Consider the following 22,222-nt stretch of genomic DNA (forward strand, 5'->3'; position numbering starts at 1 on the left):
AATATACCCTATCACACCTTACCAGGTAATATACCCTATCACACCTGACCAGGTAATATACCCTATCACACCTGACCAGGTAATATACCCTATCACACCTGACCAGGTAATATACCCTATCACACCTGACCAGGTAATATACCCTATCCTACCACACCTGACCAGGTAATATACCCTATCCTACCAAACCTGACCAGGTAATATACCCTATCACACCTGACCAGGTAATATACCCTATCACACCTGACCAGGTAATATACCCTATCACACCTGACCAGGTAATATACCCTATCCTATCACACCTGACCAGGTAATATACCCTATCACACCTGACCAGGTAATATACCCTATCACACCTGACCAGGTAATATACCCTATCCTATCACACCTGACCAGGTAATATACCCTATCACACCTGACCAGGTAATATACCCTATCCTATCACACCTGACCAGGTAATATACCCTATCCTATCACACCTGACCAGGTAATATACCCTATCCTATCACACCTGACCAGGTAATATACCCTATCCTATCACACCTGACCAGGTAATATACCCTATCCTATCACACCTGACCAGGTAATATACCCTATCCTATCACACCTGACCAGGTAATATACCCTATCCTATCACACCTGACCAGGTAATATACCCTATCCTATCACACCTGACCAGGTAATATACCCTATCCTATCACACCTGACCAGGTAATATACCCTATCCTATCACACCTGACCAGGTATCTTACCACTTACCTGTACCTTATCTAGTCAGACCATACAGGTAATATACCCTATCCTATCACACCTGACCAGGTAACTTACCACTTACCTGTACCTTATCTAGTCAGACCATACAGGTAATATACCCTACCACACCTGACCAGGTAACTTACCTCTTACCTGTACCTTATCTAGTCAGACCATACAGGTAATATACCCTATCACACCTGACCAGGTATCTTACCACTTACCTGTACCTTATCTAGTCAGACCATACAGGTAATATACCCTATCACACCTGACCAGGTAACTTACCTCTTACCTGTACCTTATCTAGTCAGACCATACAGGTAATATACCCTATCCTACCACACCTGACCAGGTATCTTACCACTTACCTGTACCTTATCTAGTCAGACCATACAGGTAATATACCCTATCCTATCACACCTGACCAGGTATCTTACCACTTACCTGTACCTTATCTAGTCAGACCATACAGGTAATATACCCTATCACACCTGACCAGGTAACTTACCACTTACCTGTACCTTATCTAGTCAGACCATACAGGTAATATACCCTATCCTATCACACCTGACCAGGTAACTTACCACTTACCTGTACCTTATCTAGTCAGACCATACAGGTAATATACCCTATCACACCTGACCAGGTAACTTACCTCTTACCTGTACCTTATCTAGTCAGACCATACAGGTAATATACCCTATCCTACCACACCTGACCAGGTATCTTACCACTTACCTGTACCTTATCTAGTCAGACCATACAGGTAATATACCCTATCCTATCACACCTGACCAGGTATCTTACCACTTACCTGTACCTTATCTAGTCAGACCATACAGGTAATATACCCTATCACACCTGACCAGGTAACTTACCACTTACCTGTACCTTATCTAGTCAGACCATACAGGTAATATACCCTATCCTATCACACCTGACCAGGTAACTTACCACTTACCTGTACCTTATCTAGTCAGACCATACAGGTAATATACCCTATCCTAACACACCTGACCAGGTATCTTACCACTTACCTGTACCTTATCTAGTCAGACCATACAGGTAATATACCCTATCCTAACACACCTGACCAGGTATCATACCACTTACCTGTACCTTATCTAGTCAGACCATACAGGTAATATACCCTATCCTATCACACCTGACCAGGTATCTTACCACCTACCTGTACCTTATCTAGTCAGACCATACAGGTAATATACCCTATCCTATCACACCTGACCAGGTATCTTACCTCTTACCTGTACCTTATCTAGTCAGACCATACAGGTAATATACCCTATCCTAACACACCTGACCAGGTATCTTACCACTTACCTGTACCTTATCTAGTCAGACCATACAGGTAATATACCCTATCACACCTGACCAGGTATCTTACCACTTACCTGTACCTTATCTAGTCAGACCATACAGGTAATATACCCTATCACACCTGACCAGGTATCTTACCACTTACCTGTACCTTATCTAGTCAGACCATACAGGTAATATACCCTATCCTAACACACCTGACCAGGTATCTTACCACTTACCTGTACCTTATCTAGTCAGACCATACAGGTAATATACCCTATCCTAACACACCTGACCAGGTATCTTACCACTTACCTGTACCTTATCTAGTCAGACCATACAGGTAATATACCCTATCCTAACACACCTGACCAGGTATCTTACCACTTACCTGTACCTTATCTAGTCAGACCATACAGGTAATATACCCTATCCTAACACACCTGACCAGGTATCTTACCACTTACCTGTACCTTATCTAGTCAGACCATACAGGTAATATACCCTATCACACCTGACCAGGTATCTTACCACTTACCTGTACCTTATCTAGTCAGACCATACAGGTAATATACCCTATCCTAACACACCTGACCAGGTATCTTACCACTTACCTGTACCTTATCTAGTCAGACCATACAGGTAATATACCCTATCACACCTGACCAGGTAACTTACCATCTACCTATCTATACCTTTATCTAGTCAGACCATACAGGTAATATACCCTATCCTACCACACCTGACCAGGTATCTTACCACTTACCTGTACCTTATCTAGTCAGACCATACAGGTAATATACCCTATCACACCTGACCAGGTATCTTACCACTTACCTGTACCTTATCTAGTCAGACCATACAGGTAATATACCCTATCCTATCACACCTGACCAGGTATCTTACCACTTACCTATCTATACCTTATCTAGTCAGACCATACAGGTAATATACCCTATCCTAACACACCTGACCAGGTATCTTACCACTTACCTGTACCTTATCTAGTCAGACCATACAGGTAATATACCCTATCACACCTGACCAGGTATCTTACCACTTACCTGTACCTTATCTAGTCAGACCATACAGGTAATATACCCTATCCTATCACACCTGACCAGGTAACTTACCACTTACCTGTACCTTATCTAGTCAGACCATACAGGTAATATACCCTATCCTATCACACCTGACCAGGTAACTTACCACTTACCTGTACCTTATCTAGTCAGACCATACAGGTAATATACCCTATCACACCTGACCAGGTAACTTACCACTTACCTGTACCTTATCTAGTCAGACCATACAGGTAATATACCCTACCACACCTGACCAGGTAACTTACCTCTTACCTGTACCTTATCTAGTCAGACCATACAGGTAAGATACCTATCACACCTGACCAGGTATCTTACCACTTACCTGTACCTTATCTAGTCAGACCATACAGGTAATATACCCTATCACACCTGACCAGGTAACTTACCTCTTACCTGTGCCTTATCTAGTCAGACCATACAGGTAATATACCCTATCACACCTGACCAGGTAATATACCCTATCACACCTGACCAGGTAATATACCCTATCATACCTGACCAGGTAATATACCCTATCACACCTGACCAGGTATATACCCTATCACACCTGACCAGGTAATATACCCTATCACACCTGACCAGGTAATATACCCTATCACACCTGACCAGGTAATATACCCTATCACACCTGACCAGGTAATATACCCTATCACACCTGACCAGGTAATATACCCTATCACACCTTACCAGGTAATATACCCTATCACACCTTACCAGGTAATATACCCTATCACACCTGACCAGGTAATATACCCTATCACACCTGACCAAGGTAATATACCCTATCACACTGACCAGGTAATATACCCTATCACACTGACCAGGTAATATACCCTATCACACCTGACCAGGTAATATACCCTATCACACCTGACCAGGTAATATACCCTATCACACCTGACCAGGTAATATACCCTATCACACCTTACCAGGTAATATACCCTATCACACCTTACCAGGTATATACCCTATCACACCTGACCAGGTAATATACCCTATCACACCTGACCAGGTAATATACCCTATCACACCTGACCAGGTAATATACCCTATCACACCTTACCAGGTAATATACCCTATCCACACACCTGACCAGGTAATATACCCTATCACACCTGACCAGGTAATATACCCTATCACACCTGACCAGGTAATATACCCTATCACACCTGACCAGGTAATATACCCTATCCTACCACACCTGACCAGGTAATATACCCTATCCTACCAAACCTGACCAGGTAATATACCCTATCACACCTGACCAGGTAATATACCCTATCACACCTGACCAGGTAATATACCCTATCACACCTGACCAGGTAATATACCCTATCCTATCACACCTGACCAGGTAATATACCCTATCACACCTGACCAGGTAATATACCCTATCACACCTGACCAGGTAATATACCCTATCCTATCACACCTGACCAGGTAATATACCCTATCACACCTGACCAGGTAATATACCCTATCCTATCACACCTGACCAGGTAATATACCCTATCCTATCACACCTGACCAGGTAATATACCTATCCTATCACACCTGACCAGGTAATATACCCTATCCTATCACACCTGACCAGGTAATATACCCTATCCTATCACACCTGACCAGGTAATATACCCTATCCTATCACACCTGACCAGGTAATATACCCTATCCTATCACACCTGACCAGGTAATATACCCTATCCTATCACACCTGACCAGGTAATATACCCTATCCTATCACACCTGACCAGGTAATATACCCTATCCTATCACACCTGACCAGGTAATATACCCTATCCTATCACACCTGACCAGGTATCTTACCACTTACCTGTACCTTATCTAGTCAGACCATACAGGTAATATACCCTATCCTATCACACCTGACCAGGTAACTTACCACTTACCTGTACCTTATCTAGTCAGACCATACAGGTAATATACCCTACCACACCTGACCAGGTAACTTACCTCTTACCTGTACCTTATCTAGTCAGACCATACAGGTAATATACCCTATCACACCTGACCAGGTATCTTACCACTTACCTGTACCTTATCTAGTCAGACCATACAGGTAATATACCCTATCACACCTGACCAGGTAACTTACCTCTTACCTGTACCTTATCTAGTCAGACCATACAGGTAATATACCCTATCCTACCACACCTGACCAGGTATCTTACCACTTACCTGTACCTTATCTAGTCAGACCATACAGGTAATATACCCTATCCTATCACACCTGACCAGGTATCTTACCACTTACCTGTACCTTATCTAGTCAGACCATACAGGTAATATACCCTATCACACCTGACCAGGTAACTTACCACTTACCTGTACCTTATCTAGTCAGACCATACAGGTAATATACCCTATCCTATCACACCTGACCAGGTAACTTACCACTTACCTGTACCTTATCTAGTCAGACCATACAGGTAATATACCCTATCACACCTGACCAGGTAACTTACCTCTTACCTGTACCTTATCTAGTCAGACCATACAGGTAATATACCCTATCCTACCACACCTGACCAGGTATCTTACCACTTACCTGTACCTTATCTAGTCAGACCATACAGGTAATATACCCTATCCTATCACACCTGACCAGGTATCTTACCACTTACCTGTACCTTATCTAGTCAGACCATACAGGTAATATACCCTATCACACCTGACCAGGTAACTTACCACTTACCTGTACCTTATCTAGTCAGACCATACAGGTAATATACCCTATCCTATCACACCTGACCAGGTAACTTACCACTTACCTGTACCTTATCTAGTCAGACCATACAGGTAATATACCCTATCCTAACACACCTGACCAGGTATCTTACCACTTACCTGTACCTTATCTAGTCAGACCATACAGGTAATATACCCTATCCTAACACACCTGACCAGGTATCATACCACTTACCTGTACCTTATCTAGTCAGACCATACAGGTAATATACCCTATCCTATCACACCTGACCAGGTATCTTACCACCTACCTGTACCTTATCTAGTCAGACCATACAGGTAATATACCCTATCCTATCACACCTGACCAGGTATCTTACCTCTTACCTGTACCTTATCTAGTCAGACCATACAGGTAATATACCCTATCCTAACACACCTGACCAGGTATCTTACCACTTACCTGTACCTTATCTAGTCAGACCATACAGGTAATATACCCTATCACACCTGACCAGGTATCTTACCACTTACCTGTACCTTATCTAGTCAGACCATACAGGTAATATACCCTATCACACCTGACCAGGTATCTTACCACTTACCTGTACCTTATCTAGTCAGACCATACAGGTAATATACCCTATCCTAACACACCTGACCAGGTATCTTACCACTTACCTGTACCTTATCTAGTCAGACCATACAGGTAATATACCCTATCCTAACACACCTGACCAGGTATCTTACCACTTACCTGTACCTTATCTAGTCAGACCATACAGGTAATATACCCTATCCTAACACACCTGACCAGGTATCTTACCACTTACCTGTACCTTATCTAGTCAGACCATACAGGTAATATACCCTATCCTAACACACCTGACCAGGTATCTTACCACTTACCTGTACCTTATCTAGTCAGACCATACAGGTAATATACCCTATCACACCTGACCAGGTATCTTACCACTTACCTGTACCTTATCTAGTCAGACCATACAGGTAATATACCCTATCCTAACACACCTGACCAGGTATCTTACCACTTACCTGTACCTTATCTAGTCAGACCATACAGGTAATATACCCTATCACACCTGACCAGGTAACTTACCATCTACCTATCTATACCTTTATCTAGTCAGACCATACAGGTAATATACCCTATCCTACCACACCTGACCAGGTATCTTACCACTTACCTGTACCTTATCTAGTCAGACCATACAGGTAATATACCCTATCACACCTGACCAGGTATCTTACCACTTACCTGTACCTTATCTAGTCAGACCATACAGGTAATATACCCTATCCTATCACACCTGACCAGGTATCTTACCACTTACCTATCTATACCTTATCTAGTCAGACCATACAGGTAATATACCCTATCCTAACACACCTGACCAGGTATCTTACCACTTACCTGTACCTTATCTAGTCAGACCATACAGGTAATATACCCTATCACACCTGACCAGGTATCTTACCACTTACCTGTACCTTATCTAGTCAGACCATACAGGTAATATACCCTATCCTATCACACCTGACCAGGTAACTTACCACTTACCTGTACCTTATCTAGTCAGACCATACAGGTAATATACCCTATCCTATCACACCTGACCAGGTAACTTACCACTTACCTGTACCTTATCTAGTCAGACCATACAGGTAATATACCCTATCACACCTGACCAGGTAACTTACCACTTACCTGTACCTTATCTAGTCAGACCATACAGGTAATATACCCTACCACACCTGACCAGGTAACTTACCTCTTACCTGTACCTTATCTAGTCAGACCATACAGGTAAGATACCTATCACACCTGACCAGGTATCTTACCACTTACCTGTACCTTATCTAGTCAGACCATACAGGTAATATACCCTATCACACCTGACCAGGTAACTTACCTCTTACCTGTGCCTTATCTAGTCAGACCATACAGGTAATATACCCTATCACACCTGACCAGGGTACTTACCTCTTACCTGTACCTTATCTAGTCAGACCATACAGGTAATATACCCTATCCTATCACACCTGACCAGGTATCTTACCACTTACCTATCTATACCTTATCTAGTCAGACCATACAGGTAATATACCCTATCCTAACACACCTGACCAGGTATCTTACCACTTACCTGTACCTTATCTAGTCAGACCATACAGGTAATATACCCTATCACACCTGACCAGGTATCTTACCACTTACCTGTACCTTATCTAGTCAGACCATACAGGTAATATACCCTATCCTATCACACCTGACCAGGTAACTTACCACTTACCTGTACCTTATCTAGTCAGACCATACAGGTAATATACCCTATCCTATCACACCTGACCAGGTAACTTACCACTTACCTGTACCTTATCTAGTCAGACCATACAGGTAATATACCCTATCACACCTGACCAGGTAACTTACCACTTACCTGTACCTTATCTAGTCAGACCATACAGGTAATATACCCTACCACACCTGACCAGGTAACTTACCTCTTACCTGTACCTTATCTAGTCAGACCATACAGGTAAGATACCTATCACACCTGACCAGGTATCTTACCACTTACCTGTACCTTATCTAGTCAGACCATACAGGTAATATACCCTATCACACCTGACCAGGTAACTTACCTCTTACCTGTGCCTTATCTAGTCAGACCATACAGGTAATATACCCTATCACACCTGACCAGGGTACTTACCTCTTACCTGTACCTTATCTAGTCAGACCATACAGGTAATATACCCTATCCTACCACACCTGACCAGGTATCTTACCACTTACCTGTACCTTATCTAGTCAGACCATACAGGTAATATACCCTATCCTATCACACCTGACCAGGTATCTTACCACTTACCTGTACCTTATCTAGTCAGACCATACAGGTAATATACCATATCACACCTGACCAGGTAACTTACCACTTACCTGTACCTTATCTAGTCAGACCATACAGGTAATATACCCTATCCTATCACACCTGACCAGGTAACTTACCACTTACCTGTACCTTATCTAGTCAGACCATACAGGTAATATACCCTATCACACCTGACCAGGTAACTTACCTCTTACCTGTACCTTATCTAGTCAGACCATACAGGTAATATACCCTATCCTACCACACCTGACCAGGTATCTTACCACTTACCTGTACCTTATCTAGTCAGACCATACAGGTAATATACCCTATCCTATCACACCTGACCAGGTATCTTACCACTTACCTGTACCTTATCTAGTCAGACCATACAGGTAATATACCCTATCACACCTGACCAGGTAACTTACCACTTACCTGTACCTTATCTAGTCAGACCATACAGGTAATATTCCCTATCCTATCACACCTGACCAGGTAACTTACCACTTACCTGTACCTTATCTAGTCAGACCATACAGGTAATATACCCTATCCTAACACACCTGACCAGGTATCTTACCACTTACCTGTACCTTATCTAGTCAGACCATACAGGTAATATACCCTATCCTAACACACCTGACCAGGTATCTTACCACTTACCTGTACCTTATCTAGTCAGACCATACAGGTAATATACCCTATCCTATCACACCTGACCAGGTATCTTACCACCTACCTGTACCTTATCTAGTCAGACCATACAGGTAATATACCCTATCACACCTGACCAGGTATCTTACCACTTACCTGTACCTTATCTAGTCAGACCATACAGGTAATATACCCTATCCTAACACACCTGACCAGGTATCTTACCACTTACCTGTACCTTATCTAGTCAGACCATACAGGTAATATACCCTATCACACCTGACCAGGTATCTTACCACTTACCTGTACCTTATCTAGTCAGACCATACAGGTAATATACCCTATCACACCTGACCAGGTAACTTACCACTTACCTGTACCTTATCTAGTCAGACCATACAGGTAATATACCCTATCCTATCACACCTGACCAGGTAACTTACCACTTACCTGTACCTTATCTAGTCAGACCATACAGGTAATATACCCTATCCTAACACACCTGACCAGGTATCTTACCACTTACCTGTACCTTATCTAGTCAGACCATACAGGTAATATACCCTATCCTAACACACCTGACCAGGTATCTTACCACTTACCTGTACCTTATCTAGTCAGACCATACAGGTAATATACCCTATCCTATCACACCTGACCAGGTATCTTACCACCTACCTGTACCTTATCTAGTCAGACCATACAGGTAATATACCCTATCCTATCACACCTGACCAGGTATCTTACCTCTTACCTGTACCTTATCTAGTCAGACCATACAGGTAATATACCCTATCCTAACACACCTGACCAGGTATCTTACCACTTACCTGTACCTTATCTAGTCAGACCATACAGGTAATATACCCTATCACACCTGACCAGGTATCTTACCACTTACCTGTACCTTATCTAGTCAGACCATACAGGTAATATATCCTATCCTAACACACCTGACCAGGTATCTTACCACTTACCTTTACCTTATCTAGTCAGACCATACAGGTAATATACCCTATCCTACCACACCTGACCAGGTATCTTACCACTTACCTGTACCTTATCTAGTCAGACCATACAGGTAATATACCCTATCACACCTGACCAGGTAACTTACCACTTACCTGTACCTTATCTAGTCAGACCATACAGGTAATATACCCTATCCTATCACACCTGACCAGGTAACTTACCACTTACCTGTACCTTATCTAGTCAGACCATACAGGTAATATACCCTATCCTAACACACCTGACCAGGTATCTTACCACTTACCTGTACCTTATCTAGTCAGACCATACAGGTAATATACCCTATCCTAACACACCTGACCAGGTATCTTACCACTTACCTGTACCTTATCTAGTCAGACCATACAGGTAATATACCCTATCCTATCACACCTGACCAGGTATCTTACCACCTACCTGTACCTTATCTAGTCAGACCATACAGGTAATATACCCTATCCTATCACACCTGACCAGGTATCTTACCTCTTACCTGTACCTTATCTAGTCAGACCATACAGGTAATATACCCTATCCTAACACACCTGACCAGGTATCTTACCACTTACCTGTACCTTATCTAGTCAGACCATACAGGTAATATACCCTATCACACCTGACCAGGTATCTTACCACTTACCTGTACCTTATCTAGTCAGACCATACAGGTAATATACCCTATCCTAACACACCTGACCAGGTATCTTACCACTTACCTGTACCTTATCTAGTCAGACCATACAGGTAATATACCCTATCACACCTGACCAGGTATCTTACCACTTACCTGTACCTTATCTTGTCAGACCATACAGGTAATATACCCTATCACACCTGACCAGGTAACTTACCACTTACCTGTACCTTATCTAGTCAGACCATACAGGTAATATACCCTATCCTATCACACCTGACCAGGTAACTTACCACTTACCTGTACCTTATCTAGTCAGACCATACAGGTAATATACCCTATCCTAACACACCTGACCAGGTATCTTACCACTTACCTGTACCTTATCTAGTCAGACCATACAGGTAATATACCCTATCCTAACACACCTGACCAGGTATCTTACCACTTACCTGTACCTTATCTAGTCAGACCATACAGGTAATATACCCTATCCTATCACACCTGACCAGGTATCTTACCACCTACCTGTACCTTATCTAGTCAGACCATACAGGTAATATACCCTATCCTATCACACCTGACCAGGTATCTTACCTCTTACCTGTACCTTATCTAGTCAGACCATACAGGTAATATACCCTATCCTAACACACCTGACCAGGTATCTTACCACTTACCTGTACCTTATCTAGTCAGACCATACAGGTAATATACCCTATCACACCTGACCAGGTATCTTACCACTTACCTGTACCTTATCTAGTCAGACCATACAGGTAATATACCCTATCCTATCACACCTGACCAGGGATCTTACCACTTACCTGTACCTTATCTAGTCAGACCATACAGGTAATATACCCTATCACACCTGACCAGGTATCTTACCACTTACCTGTACCTTATCTAGTCAGACCATACAGGTAATATACCCTATCACACCTGACCAGGTATCTTACCATCTACCTATCTATACCTTTATCTAGTCAGAGCATACAGGTAATATACCCTTTACAACCACACCTGACCAGGTATCTTACCACTTACCTGTACCTTATCTAGTCAGACCATACAGGTAATATACCCTATCCTATCACACCTGACCAGGTATCTTACCACTTACCTGTACCTTATCTAGTCAGACCATACAGGTAATATACCCTATCACACCTGACCAGGTATCTTACCATCTACCTATCTATACCTTTATCTAGTCAGACCATACAGGTAATATACCCTATCCTATCACACCTGACCAGGTATCTTACCACTTACCTGTACCTTATCTAGTCAGACCATACAGGTAATATACCCTATCACACCTGACCAGGTATCTTACCACTTACCTGTACCTTATCTAGTCAGACCATACAGGTAATATACCCTATCCTATCACACCTGACCAGGTATCTTACCACTTACCTATCTATACCTTATCTAGTCAGACCATACAGGTAATATACCCTATCCTAACACACCTGACCAGGTATCTTACCACTTACCTGTACCTTATCTAGTCAGACCATACAGGTAATATACCCTATCACACCTGACCAGGTATCTTACCACTTACCTGTACCTTATCTAGTCAGACCATACAGGTAATATACCCTATCACACCTGACCAGGTATCTTACCACTTACCTGTACCTTATCTAGTCAGACCATACAGGTAATATACCCTATCCTATCACACCTGACCAGGTATCTTACCACTTACCTGTACCTTATCTAGTCAGACCATACAGGTAATATACCCTATCCTATCACACCTGACCAGGTATCTTACCACTTACCTGTACCTTATCTAGTCAGACCATACAGGTAATATACCCTATCACACCTGACCAGGTAACTTACCATCTACCTATCTATACCTTTATCTAGTCAGACCATACAGGTAATATACCCTTTCACACCTGACCAGGTAACTTACCATCTACCTATCTATACCTTTATCTAGTCAGACCATACAGGTAATATACCCTATCCTACCACACCTGACCAGGTATCTTACCACTTACCTGTACCTTATCTAGTCAGACCATACAGGTAATATACCCTTTACAACCACACCTGACCAGGTAACTTACCACCTACCTGTACCTTATCTAGTCAGACCATACAGGTAATATACCCTATCTTACCACACCTGACCAGGTAACTTACCATCTACCTATCTATACCTTATCTAGTCAGACCATACAGGTAATATACCCTATCCTGCCACACCTGACCAGGTAACTTACCACCTACCTATCTATACCTTATCTAGTCAGACCATACAGGTAATATACCCTATCCTATCACACCTGACCAGGTATCTTACCACTTACCTGTACCTTATCTAGTCAGACCATACAGGTAATATACCCTTTACAACCACACCTGACCAGGTAACTTACCATCTACCTATCTATACCTTATCTAGTCAGACCATACAGGTAATATACCCTTTACAACCACACCTGACCAGGTAACTTACCACCTACCTATCTATACCTTATCTAGTCAGACCATACAGGTAATATACCCTATCCTATCACACCTGACCAGGTATCTTACCACTTACCTGTACCTTATCTAGTCAGACCATACAGGTAATATACCCTATCACACCTGACCAGGTAACTTACCACCTACCTATCTATACCTTATCTAGTCAGACCATACAGGTAATATACCCTATCACACCTGACCAGGTAACTTACCATCTACCTATCTATACCTTTATCTAGTCAGACCATACAGGTAATATACCCTATCCTATCACACCTGACCAGGTATCTTACCTCTTACCTGTACCTTATCTAGTCAGACCATACAGGTAATATACCCTATCCTACCACACCTGACCAGGTAACTTACCACCTACCTATCTATACCTTATCTAGTCAGACCATACAGGTAATATACCCTATCCTACCACACCTGACCAGGTAACTTACCACCTACCTGTACCTTATCTAGTCAGACCATACAGGTAATATACCCTATCCTACCACACCTGACCAGGTAACTTACCACCTACCTGTACCTTATCTAGTCAGACCATACAGGTAATATACCCTATCCTAACACACCTGACCAGGTATCTTACCACTTACCTGTACCTTATCTAGTCAGACCATACAGGTAATATACCCTATCACACCTGACCAGGTATCTTACCACTTACCTGTACCTTATCTAGTCAGACCATACAGGTAATATACCCTATCCTAACACACCTGACCAGGTATCTTACCACTTACCTGTACCTTATCTAGTCAGACCATACAGGTAATATACCCTATCACACCTGACCAGGTATCTTACCACTTACCTGTACCTTATCTAGTCAGACCATACAGGTAATATACCCTATCCTAACACACCTGACCAGGTATCTTACCACTTACCTGTACCTTATCTAGTCAGACCATACAGGTAATATACCCTATCACACCTGACCAGGTAACTTACCATCTACCTATCTATACCTTTATCTAGTCAGACCATACAGGTAATATACCCTATCACACCTGACCAGGTATCTTACCACTTACCTGTACCTTATCTAGTCAGACCATACAGGTAATATACCCTATCCTATCACACCTGACCAGGTATCTTACCACTTACCTATCTATACCTTATCTAGTCAGACCATACAGGTAATATACCCTATCCTAACACACCTGACCAGGTATCTTACCACTTACCTGTAGCTTATCTAGTCAGACCATACAGGTAATATACCCTATCACACCTGACCAGGTATCTTACCACTTACCTGTACCTTATCTAGTCAGACCATACAGGTAATATACCCTATCCTATCACACCTGACCAGGTATCTTACCACTTACCTGTACCTTATCTAGTCAGACCATACAGGTAATATACCCTATCACACCTGACCAGGTATCTTACCACTTACCTGTACCTTATCTAGTCAGACCATACAGGTAATATACCCTATCCTATCACACCTGACCAGGTATCTTACCACTTACCTGTACCTTATCTAGTCAGACCATACAGGTAATATACCCTATCACACCTGACCAGGTATCTTACCACTTACCTGTACCTTATCTAGTCAGACCATACAGGTAATATACCCTATCCTATCACACCTGACCAGGTATCTTACCACTTACCTGTACCTTATCTAGTCAGACCATACAGGTAATATACCCTATCACACCTGACCAGGTAACTTACCATCTACCTATCTATACCTTTATCTAGTCAGACCATACAGGTAATATACCCTTTCACACCTGACCAGGTAACTTACCATCTACCTATCTATACCTTTATCTAGTCAGACCATACAGGTAATATACCCTATCCTACCACACCTGACCAGGTATCTTACCACTTACCTGTACCTTATCTAGTCAGACCATACAGGTAATATACCCTTTACAACCACACCTGACCAGGTAACTTACCACCTACCTGTACCTTATCTAGTCAGACCATACAGGTAATATACCCTATCCTACCACACCTGACCAGGTATCTTACCACTTACCTATCTATACCTTATCTAGTCAGACCATACAGGTAATATACCCTTTACAACCACACCTGACCAGGTAACTTACCATCTACCTATCTATACCTTATCTAGTCAGACCATACAGGTAATATACCCTATCCTACCACACCTGACCAGGTAACTTACCATCTACCTATCTATACCTTATCTAGTCAGACCATACAGGTAATATACCCTATCCTGCCACACCTGACCAGGTAACTTACCACCTACCTATCTATACCTTATCTAGTCAGACCATACAGGTAATATACCCTATCCTATCACACCTGACCAGGTATCTTACCACTTACCTGTACCTTATCTAGTCAGACCATACAGGTAATATACCCTTTACAACCACACCTGACCAGGTAACTTACCATCTACCTATCTATACCTTATCTAGTCAGACCATACAGGTAATATACCCTATCCTATCACACCTGACCAGGTATCTTACCACTTACCTGTACCTTATCTAGTCAGACCATACAGGTAATATACCCTATCACACCTGACCAGGTAACTTACCACCTACCTATCTATACCTTATCTAGTCAGACCATACAGGTAATATACCCTATCACACCTGACCAGGTAACTTACCATCTACCTATCTATACCTTTATCTAGTCAGACCATACAGGTAATATACCCTATCCTATCACACCTGACCAGGTATCTTACCTCTTACCTGTACCTTATCTAGTCAGACCATACAGGTAATATACCCTATCCTACCACACCTGACCAGGTAACTTACCACCTACCTATCTATACCTTATCTAGTCAGACCATACAGGTAATATACCCTATCCTACCACACCTGACCAGGTAACTTACCACCTACCTGTACCTTATCTAGTCAGACCATACAGGTAATATACCCTATCCTACCACACCTGACCAGGTAACTTACCACCTACCTGTACCTTATCTAGTCAGACCATACAGGTAATATACCCTATCCTACCACACCTGACCAGGTATCTTACCACTTACCTGTACCGTATCTAGTCAGACCATACAGGTAATATACCCTATCCTACCACACCTGACCAGGTATCTTACCACTTACCTATCTATACCTTATCTAGTCAGACCATACAGGTAATATACCCTATCCTATCACACCTGACCAGGTATCTTACCACTTACCTGTACCTTATCTAGTCAGACCATACTGGTAATATACCCTTTACAACCACACCTGACCAGGTAACTTACCACCTACCTATCTATACCTTATCTAGTCAGACCATACAGGTAATATACCCTATCCTATCACACCTGACCAGGTATCTTACCACTTACCTGTACCTTATCTAGTCAGACCATACAGGTAATATACCCTATCACACCTGACCAGGTAACATACCACCTACCTATCTATACCTTATCTAGTCAGACCATACAGGTAATATACCCTATCACACCTGACCAGGTAACTTACCATCTACCTATCTATACCTTTATCTAGTCAGACCATACAGGTAATATACCCTATCCTACCACACCTGACCAGGTATCTTACCACTTACCTGTACCTTATCTAGTCAGACCATACAGGTAATATACCCTATCCTACCACACCTGACCAGGTATCTTACCACTTACCTGTACCTTATCTAGTCAGACCATACAGGTAATATACCCTATCACACCTGACCAGGTAACTTACCATCTACCTATCTATACCTTTATCTAGTCAGACCATACAGGTAATATACCCTATCCTACCACACCTGACCAGGTATCTTACCACTTACCTGTACCTTATCTAGTCAGACCATACAGGTAATATACCCTATCCTACCACACCTGACCAGGTAACTTACCACCTACCTATCTATACCTTATCTAGTCAGACCATACAGGTAATATACCCTATCCTACCACACCTGACCAGGTATCTTACCACTTACCTGTACCTTATTTAGTCAGACCATACAGGTAATATACCCTATCCTACCACACCTGACCAGGTAACTTACCACCTACCTACCTGTACCTTATCTAGTCAGACCATACAGGTAATATACCCTATCCTACCACACCTGACCAGGTAACTTACCATCTACCTATCTATACCTTATCTAGTCAGACCATACAGGTAATATACCCTATCCTACCACACCTGACCAGGTAACTTACCATCTACCTATCTATACCTTATCTAGTCAGACCATACAGGAAATATACCCTATCCTACCACACCTGACCAGGTAACTTATGGTATTATCTGTACCTTTCAAGGTTTCAATTCCTGTGGCTGATGGGATGCTATACTCTGGGTTCTGTTATTTCAGGTGTGAGTCATTCATAGTTTTGCTGACGATTTCCCTCCCTCTCTCCAGCCCCCTCCTTCTTATGACGAGGTGATTAGAGAGACGAGTCAGGTACAGGTCCAGGTGTTGCCTCCCTCCTTCTCCCCCCAACGCTCTGTCTCCACAACTACCATCGCCACGCAGACTGACACTGGACTAGAATTCTCAGCAGTGGCCCACGCCCCCAACCAGAGAGGCTCTGTGGGTAAGAGGGGTTGTTTAGGGTGAGGAATCGTACATTAGAAAAGTGATCCATCAAACATTAGCTGAAAGGGACACAATAAAGAATGATTATTAATATTAGATCATGTGTTGTGTGTTTGTAGCCAGGAGACCTCCAAGGCCTCCCAGACCTTCCTATTCCTTTACAGCCAAACTGTTGCACGCTGATGACACGACGTCGCACGCTGATGACACGACGTCGCAAGCTGATGACTCACTCATCTTCCTAGAAGACAGTCCAGCACTTCGCACACACACTCAGACCAGCAGACACACCGTCATACACACAGAGGAGACAGCGTTTCACTATGACCTCTTGACCTCTGCCCCTGGCAGCCAAACTGACCAATGGGAGCAGTCCTCCTTCGTCCTCCCCCCTCATTCCACTGTCTTGACAATGCCCTCCGACCCTCCTCTGCCCCATAACCAGCCCAGGCCACGTCCTCGCACTAAGAATAGCCTTCGACCAATCAGGAGAGAGGTCAAAGTTCAGACCCTGGTGAGGCTGGGACAGACAGGATGTGAGGTCACAGAGAACCAAGAAGGGAGTCATCAGGGGGGGAAGTACCTTCAGGATCTCCTGGACGCCTTCAGCTCCGACGATTGGGGCTTCCCTGATCACCATAGCAACGACGAAGTAGAGAGCGACTTGAGAGGAGAAGAAGAAGAGGAGGAGGAGGAAGAAGATATGAGAGCCAGGATACAAGCCTTCGAGCTGCAGCAGCAACAGGAGGACCATGGTAACCATGCAGACAGTGACCATGGAGATGGAGCGTTGCTAGGGGGAGGGAAACCTGAACCCCACCCCCGAGTACAAGCACTCCCCAAACCGGCCCCAGTCATCTCCCGGAAACCCTCCCTCGCTGCCAAGACTTCCTCCCGCAAAGGATTGTGGGAAGATGGAAGCTCACTTGCGATAGACTTGAACTTGACTGTTGATACAGTTACCACCTCCCAACCCACACCCACTGACCCCTCTCCCAAACCCACAGAGACCCCCTCAAGTACCCCTGTCCCAGTCCTCGCACCCCTACCCCTGCTTCCTAGAAAGCCCCCCTCTGAACCCCAAAGACCAGACCCCCAGGTAAGGCAGACAGAAGGGACCTCCCTACTCCATCCTCCTCCAAGACCTTCAGTAGCACCCAGGACCAACGGGGCCATGGTACCCCAGGAGAGAAGCACTGTGGTCGACCTACCAACACCAGCGTTACCCCTTAAACCCTCCATAGACCTCCACAGCAACAACATTAGACCAAGTGTTGCTCAGAAGCCCAATGCCATGTCATCATCCCGTAGAGTGAGTGGTAAGTGTGTGTGTGTGTGTGTGTGTTAAGCACTAAGCTTAAGACAGTTAAGGCAGCCATAGGCTTCGCGTTGGGCCTCATGCCGCGTTCATGTGCAACTAGGAAGCTCTGACATTTCCGACTTGCTAACTGGATGTAGGTATACGGTGCCATGTTCAACCAGTTAGCTAGATTGAAATTTTCCAAGTTCCGACTAGCACTTGAACGCGGTTTTAGAACAGACCATAATAGTTCTCAGGCCTTACTGCTTTTATAAAACGGTTGGTGACATATTTACAAAAGATTTTTGTTTTAAATGAGTAAATGTATTATATTTTATCCTTCCAACAGAAAATATAGTCCCGGGGGGAAAGCCAGTTCTGAGAAGTTGGTAACCAAACACGCTAGTCGTTCATTCTATCCATCCTATTTGCAATGGTTGCTATGCAAAACAAAATATTGGCATGTTTCTATGCAGGCTAGCTACTTCTCCTTTGCAAGCTAGCCAACTAAATCTAACACACCATCACATCAATCACATAGCCACAGTAAAAGACAGGAACCTTCTCGATGGCCATGATTGGCTGAGATAATGGGTGGGCTGGACATGCCGAGAGATGAGTTTGGATTGTAGCACGTTTCTGTCTATAATGTGAGCTGGTCGGTATATGTAGGAAATCTAATCTAATCTAGCTACTTTTTAGACATCACGTAGTAGAACTGCATCAGTGCATCAGTTGCTCTCCACTTTCTGGAGGACCGAGTTTTGAAATCAGTGGAATTAGAGTATGATAGCTAAAGAGATGGAGAAAATTCTGCCGTTTGATTGCAAATATGCCGACAGAGTCAAAAAGAGAACACACAGAGAAGGCTGTTGTTTTAAAACACCTGTCTCCAGATTACATCTTCAAACTAAGGGCAACCATGGCGTCCGTGACAGAGAGGGAGAAGCGTCCATCCATGTATACGGGTAAGATAGTCTAGCTAGCTACATTTTCAGAAACGACACGTTTCTAATTTTGTCAGGAAGTTGTTTTCATTTCAAGTAATATACCCTGTTAGCTAGCTAGCTAACGTTAACTGGCTGGCTCGCTAGCTAACGCTACATGTATGATCTGTGTAGTAATATTATTTGTATCTCAGACAGCCATTTGTATTGCTAGTTATTAGCCTAATGTTAGCTAGCTATCAGGGTAGTAACGTTATGAGTTTGGATTATGGTTAATTGTTTAGCTAGCTAGATGTCGAAACAAAAGATTCCACTATGCAAGTAACCATTTCAATAGAATGTTCATGATGTCACTGCGACAACTGTCGATAGACGTAGCTGGTAAATTCGGTCTGGCTATCTACTCCGATTTCAGAGCACTCTCGTCTTTTTTTAATTTATTTTTATTTCACCTTTATTTAACCAGGTAGGCTAGTTGAGAACAAGTTCTCATTTACAACTGCGACCTGGCCAAGATAAAGCATAGCAGTGTGAGCAGACAACAAAGAGTTACACATGGAGTAAACAATTAACAAGTCAATAACACAGTAGAAACCAAAGGGGGAGTCTATATACAATGTGTGCAAAAGGCATGAGGAGGTAGGCAAATAATTACAATTTTGCAGATTAACACTGGAGTGATGAATGATCAGATGGTCATGTACAGGTAGAGATATTGGTGTGCAAAAGAGCAGAAAAGTAAATAAATAAAAACAGTATGGGGATGAGGTAGGTGAAAAAGGGTGGGCTATTTACCAATAGACTATGTACAGCTGCAGCGATCGGTTAGCTGCTCAGATAGCTGATGTTTGAAGTTGGTGAGGGAGATAAAAGTCTCCAACTTCAGCGATTTTTGCAATTCGTTCCAGTCACAGGCAGCAGAGTACTGGAACGAAAGGCGGCCAAATGAGGTGTTGGCTTTAGGGATGATCAGTGAGATACACCTGCTGGAGCGCGTGCTACGGATGGGTGTTGCCATCGTGACCAGTGAGCTGAGATAAGGCGGAGAGCGTTGTCAGATTGAGTGTAGGATAACTGGTGAATCTACGAACGCTCAACACCCGTTGAATATGGCCGGTGTCAGTAAACGTTGGAGGGAAAAAAAGTTATTAAATTGTTGCCAGCAGCACAGTTACAGTCACCAACACTATGGGTATCATAAAAACAGCTTAACCAGCTCTGCTAGGGTGAGCGGTTCTCTTACTTGTGTCTGGAAGTAGTTAGCCAACTTTAGCCACTTAGATTGGGTGCTCGACTGCTATTGTTAGGTCAGAACGCTCGGATCAACTCTGCCGGAGCATCCACTGAACGCTCGGATCAACTCTGCCGGAGCATCCACTGAACGCTCGGATCAACTCTGCCGGAGCATCCACTGAACGCTCAGGTCAACTCTGCCGGAGCATCCACTGAACGCTCCGAATGTAGGATAGTACAATCTGACAACGCTCTGGGCATTAGTAAACCCACTCCAGATGTACAATCTGACAACGCTCTGGGCATTAGTAAACCCACTCCAGATGTACAATCTGACAACGCTCTGGGCATTAGTAAACCCACTCCAGATGTACAATCTGACAACGCTCTGGGCATTAGTAAACCCACTCCAGATGTACAATCTGACAACGCTCTGGGCATTAGTAAAAGCAACCCACAGTGTAAAGCAACCCACCGAGAGAAGCAACCCACAGTGTAAAGCAACCCACAGTGTAAAGCAACCCACCGAGTAAAGCAACCCACCTTGTAAAGCAACCCACCTTGTAAAGCAACCCACT

The 22,222-nt window shown here is 43.3% G+C and overlaps 1 protein-coding gene across 2 annotated transcripts in view; it reads left to right on the forward strand.

The window, feature by feature from the left end:
- The window catches only part of LOC109885229 (SH3 domain-containing protein 19), a 50,922-nt gene that overhangs the window by 13,716 nt on the left and 14,984 nt on the right, over positions 1 to 22,222 (forward strand). For both annotated transcript variants that reach the window (XM_031832636.1, XM_031832637.1), the window contains 2 exons: positions 17,988 to 18,162; positions 18,284 to 19,483. In XM_031832636.1, coding sequence (XP_031688496.1) covers positions 17,988 to 18,162; positions 18,284 to 19,483 — 1,375 coding nt within the window. The remainder of the gene's footprint in view (positions 1 to 17,987; positions 18,163 to 18,283; positions 19,484 to 22,222) is intronic.

The sequence above is a fragment of the Oncorhynchus kisutch genome, linkage group LG9 (genome assembly GCF_002021735.2).
Source record: "Oncorhynchus kisutch isolate 150728-3 linkage group LG9, Okis_V2, whole genome shotgun sequence".
Classification (NCBI taxonomy): Eukaryota; Metazoa; Chordata; class Actinopteri; order Salmoniformes; family Salmonidae; genus Oncorhynchus; species Oncorhynchus kisutch.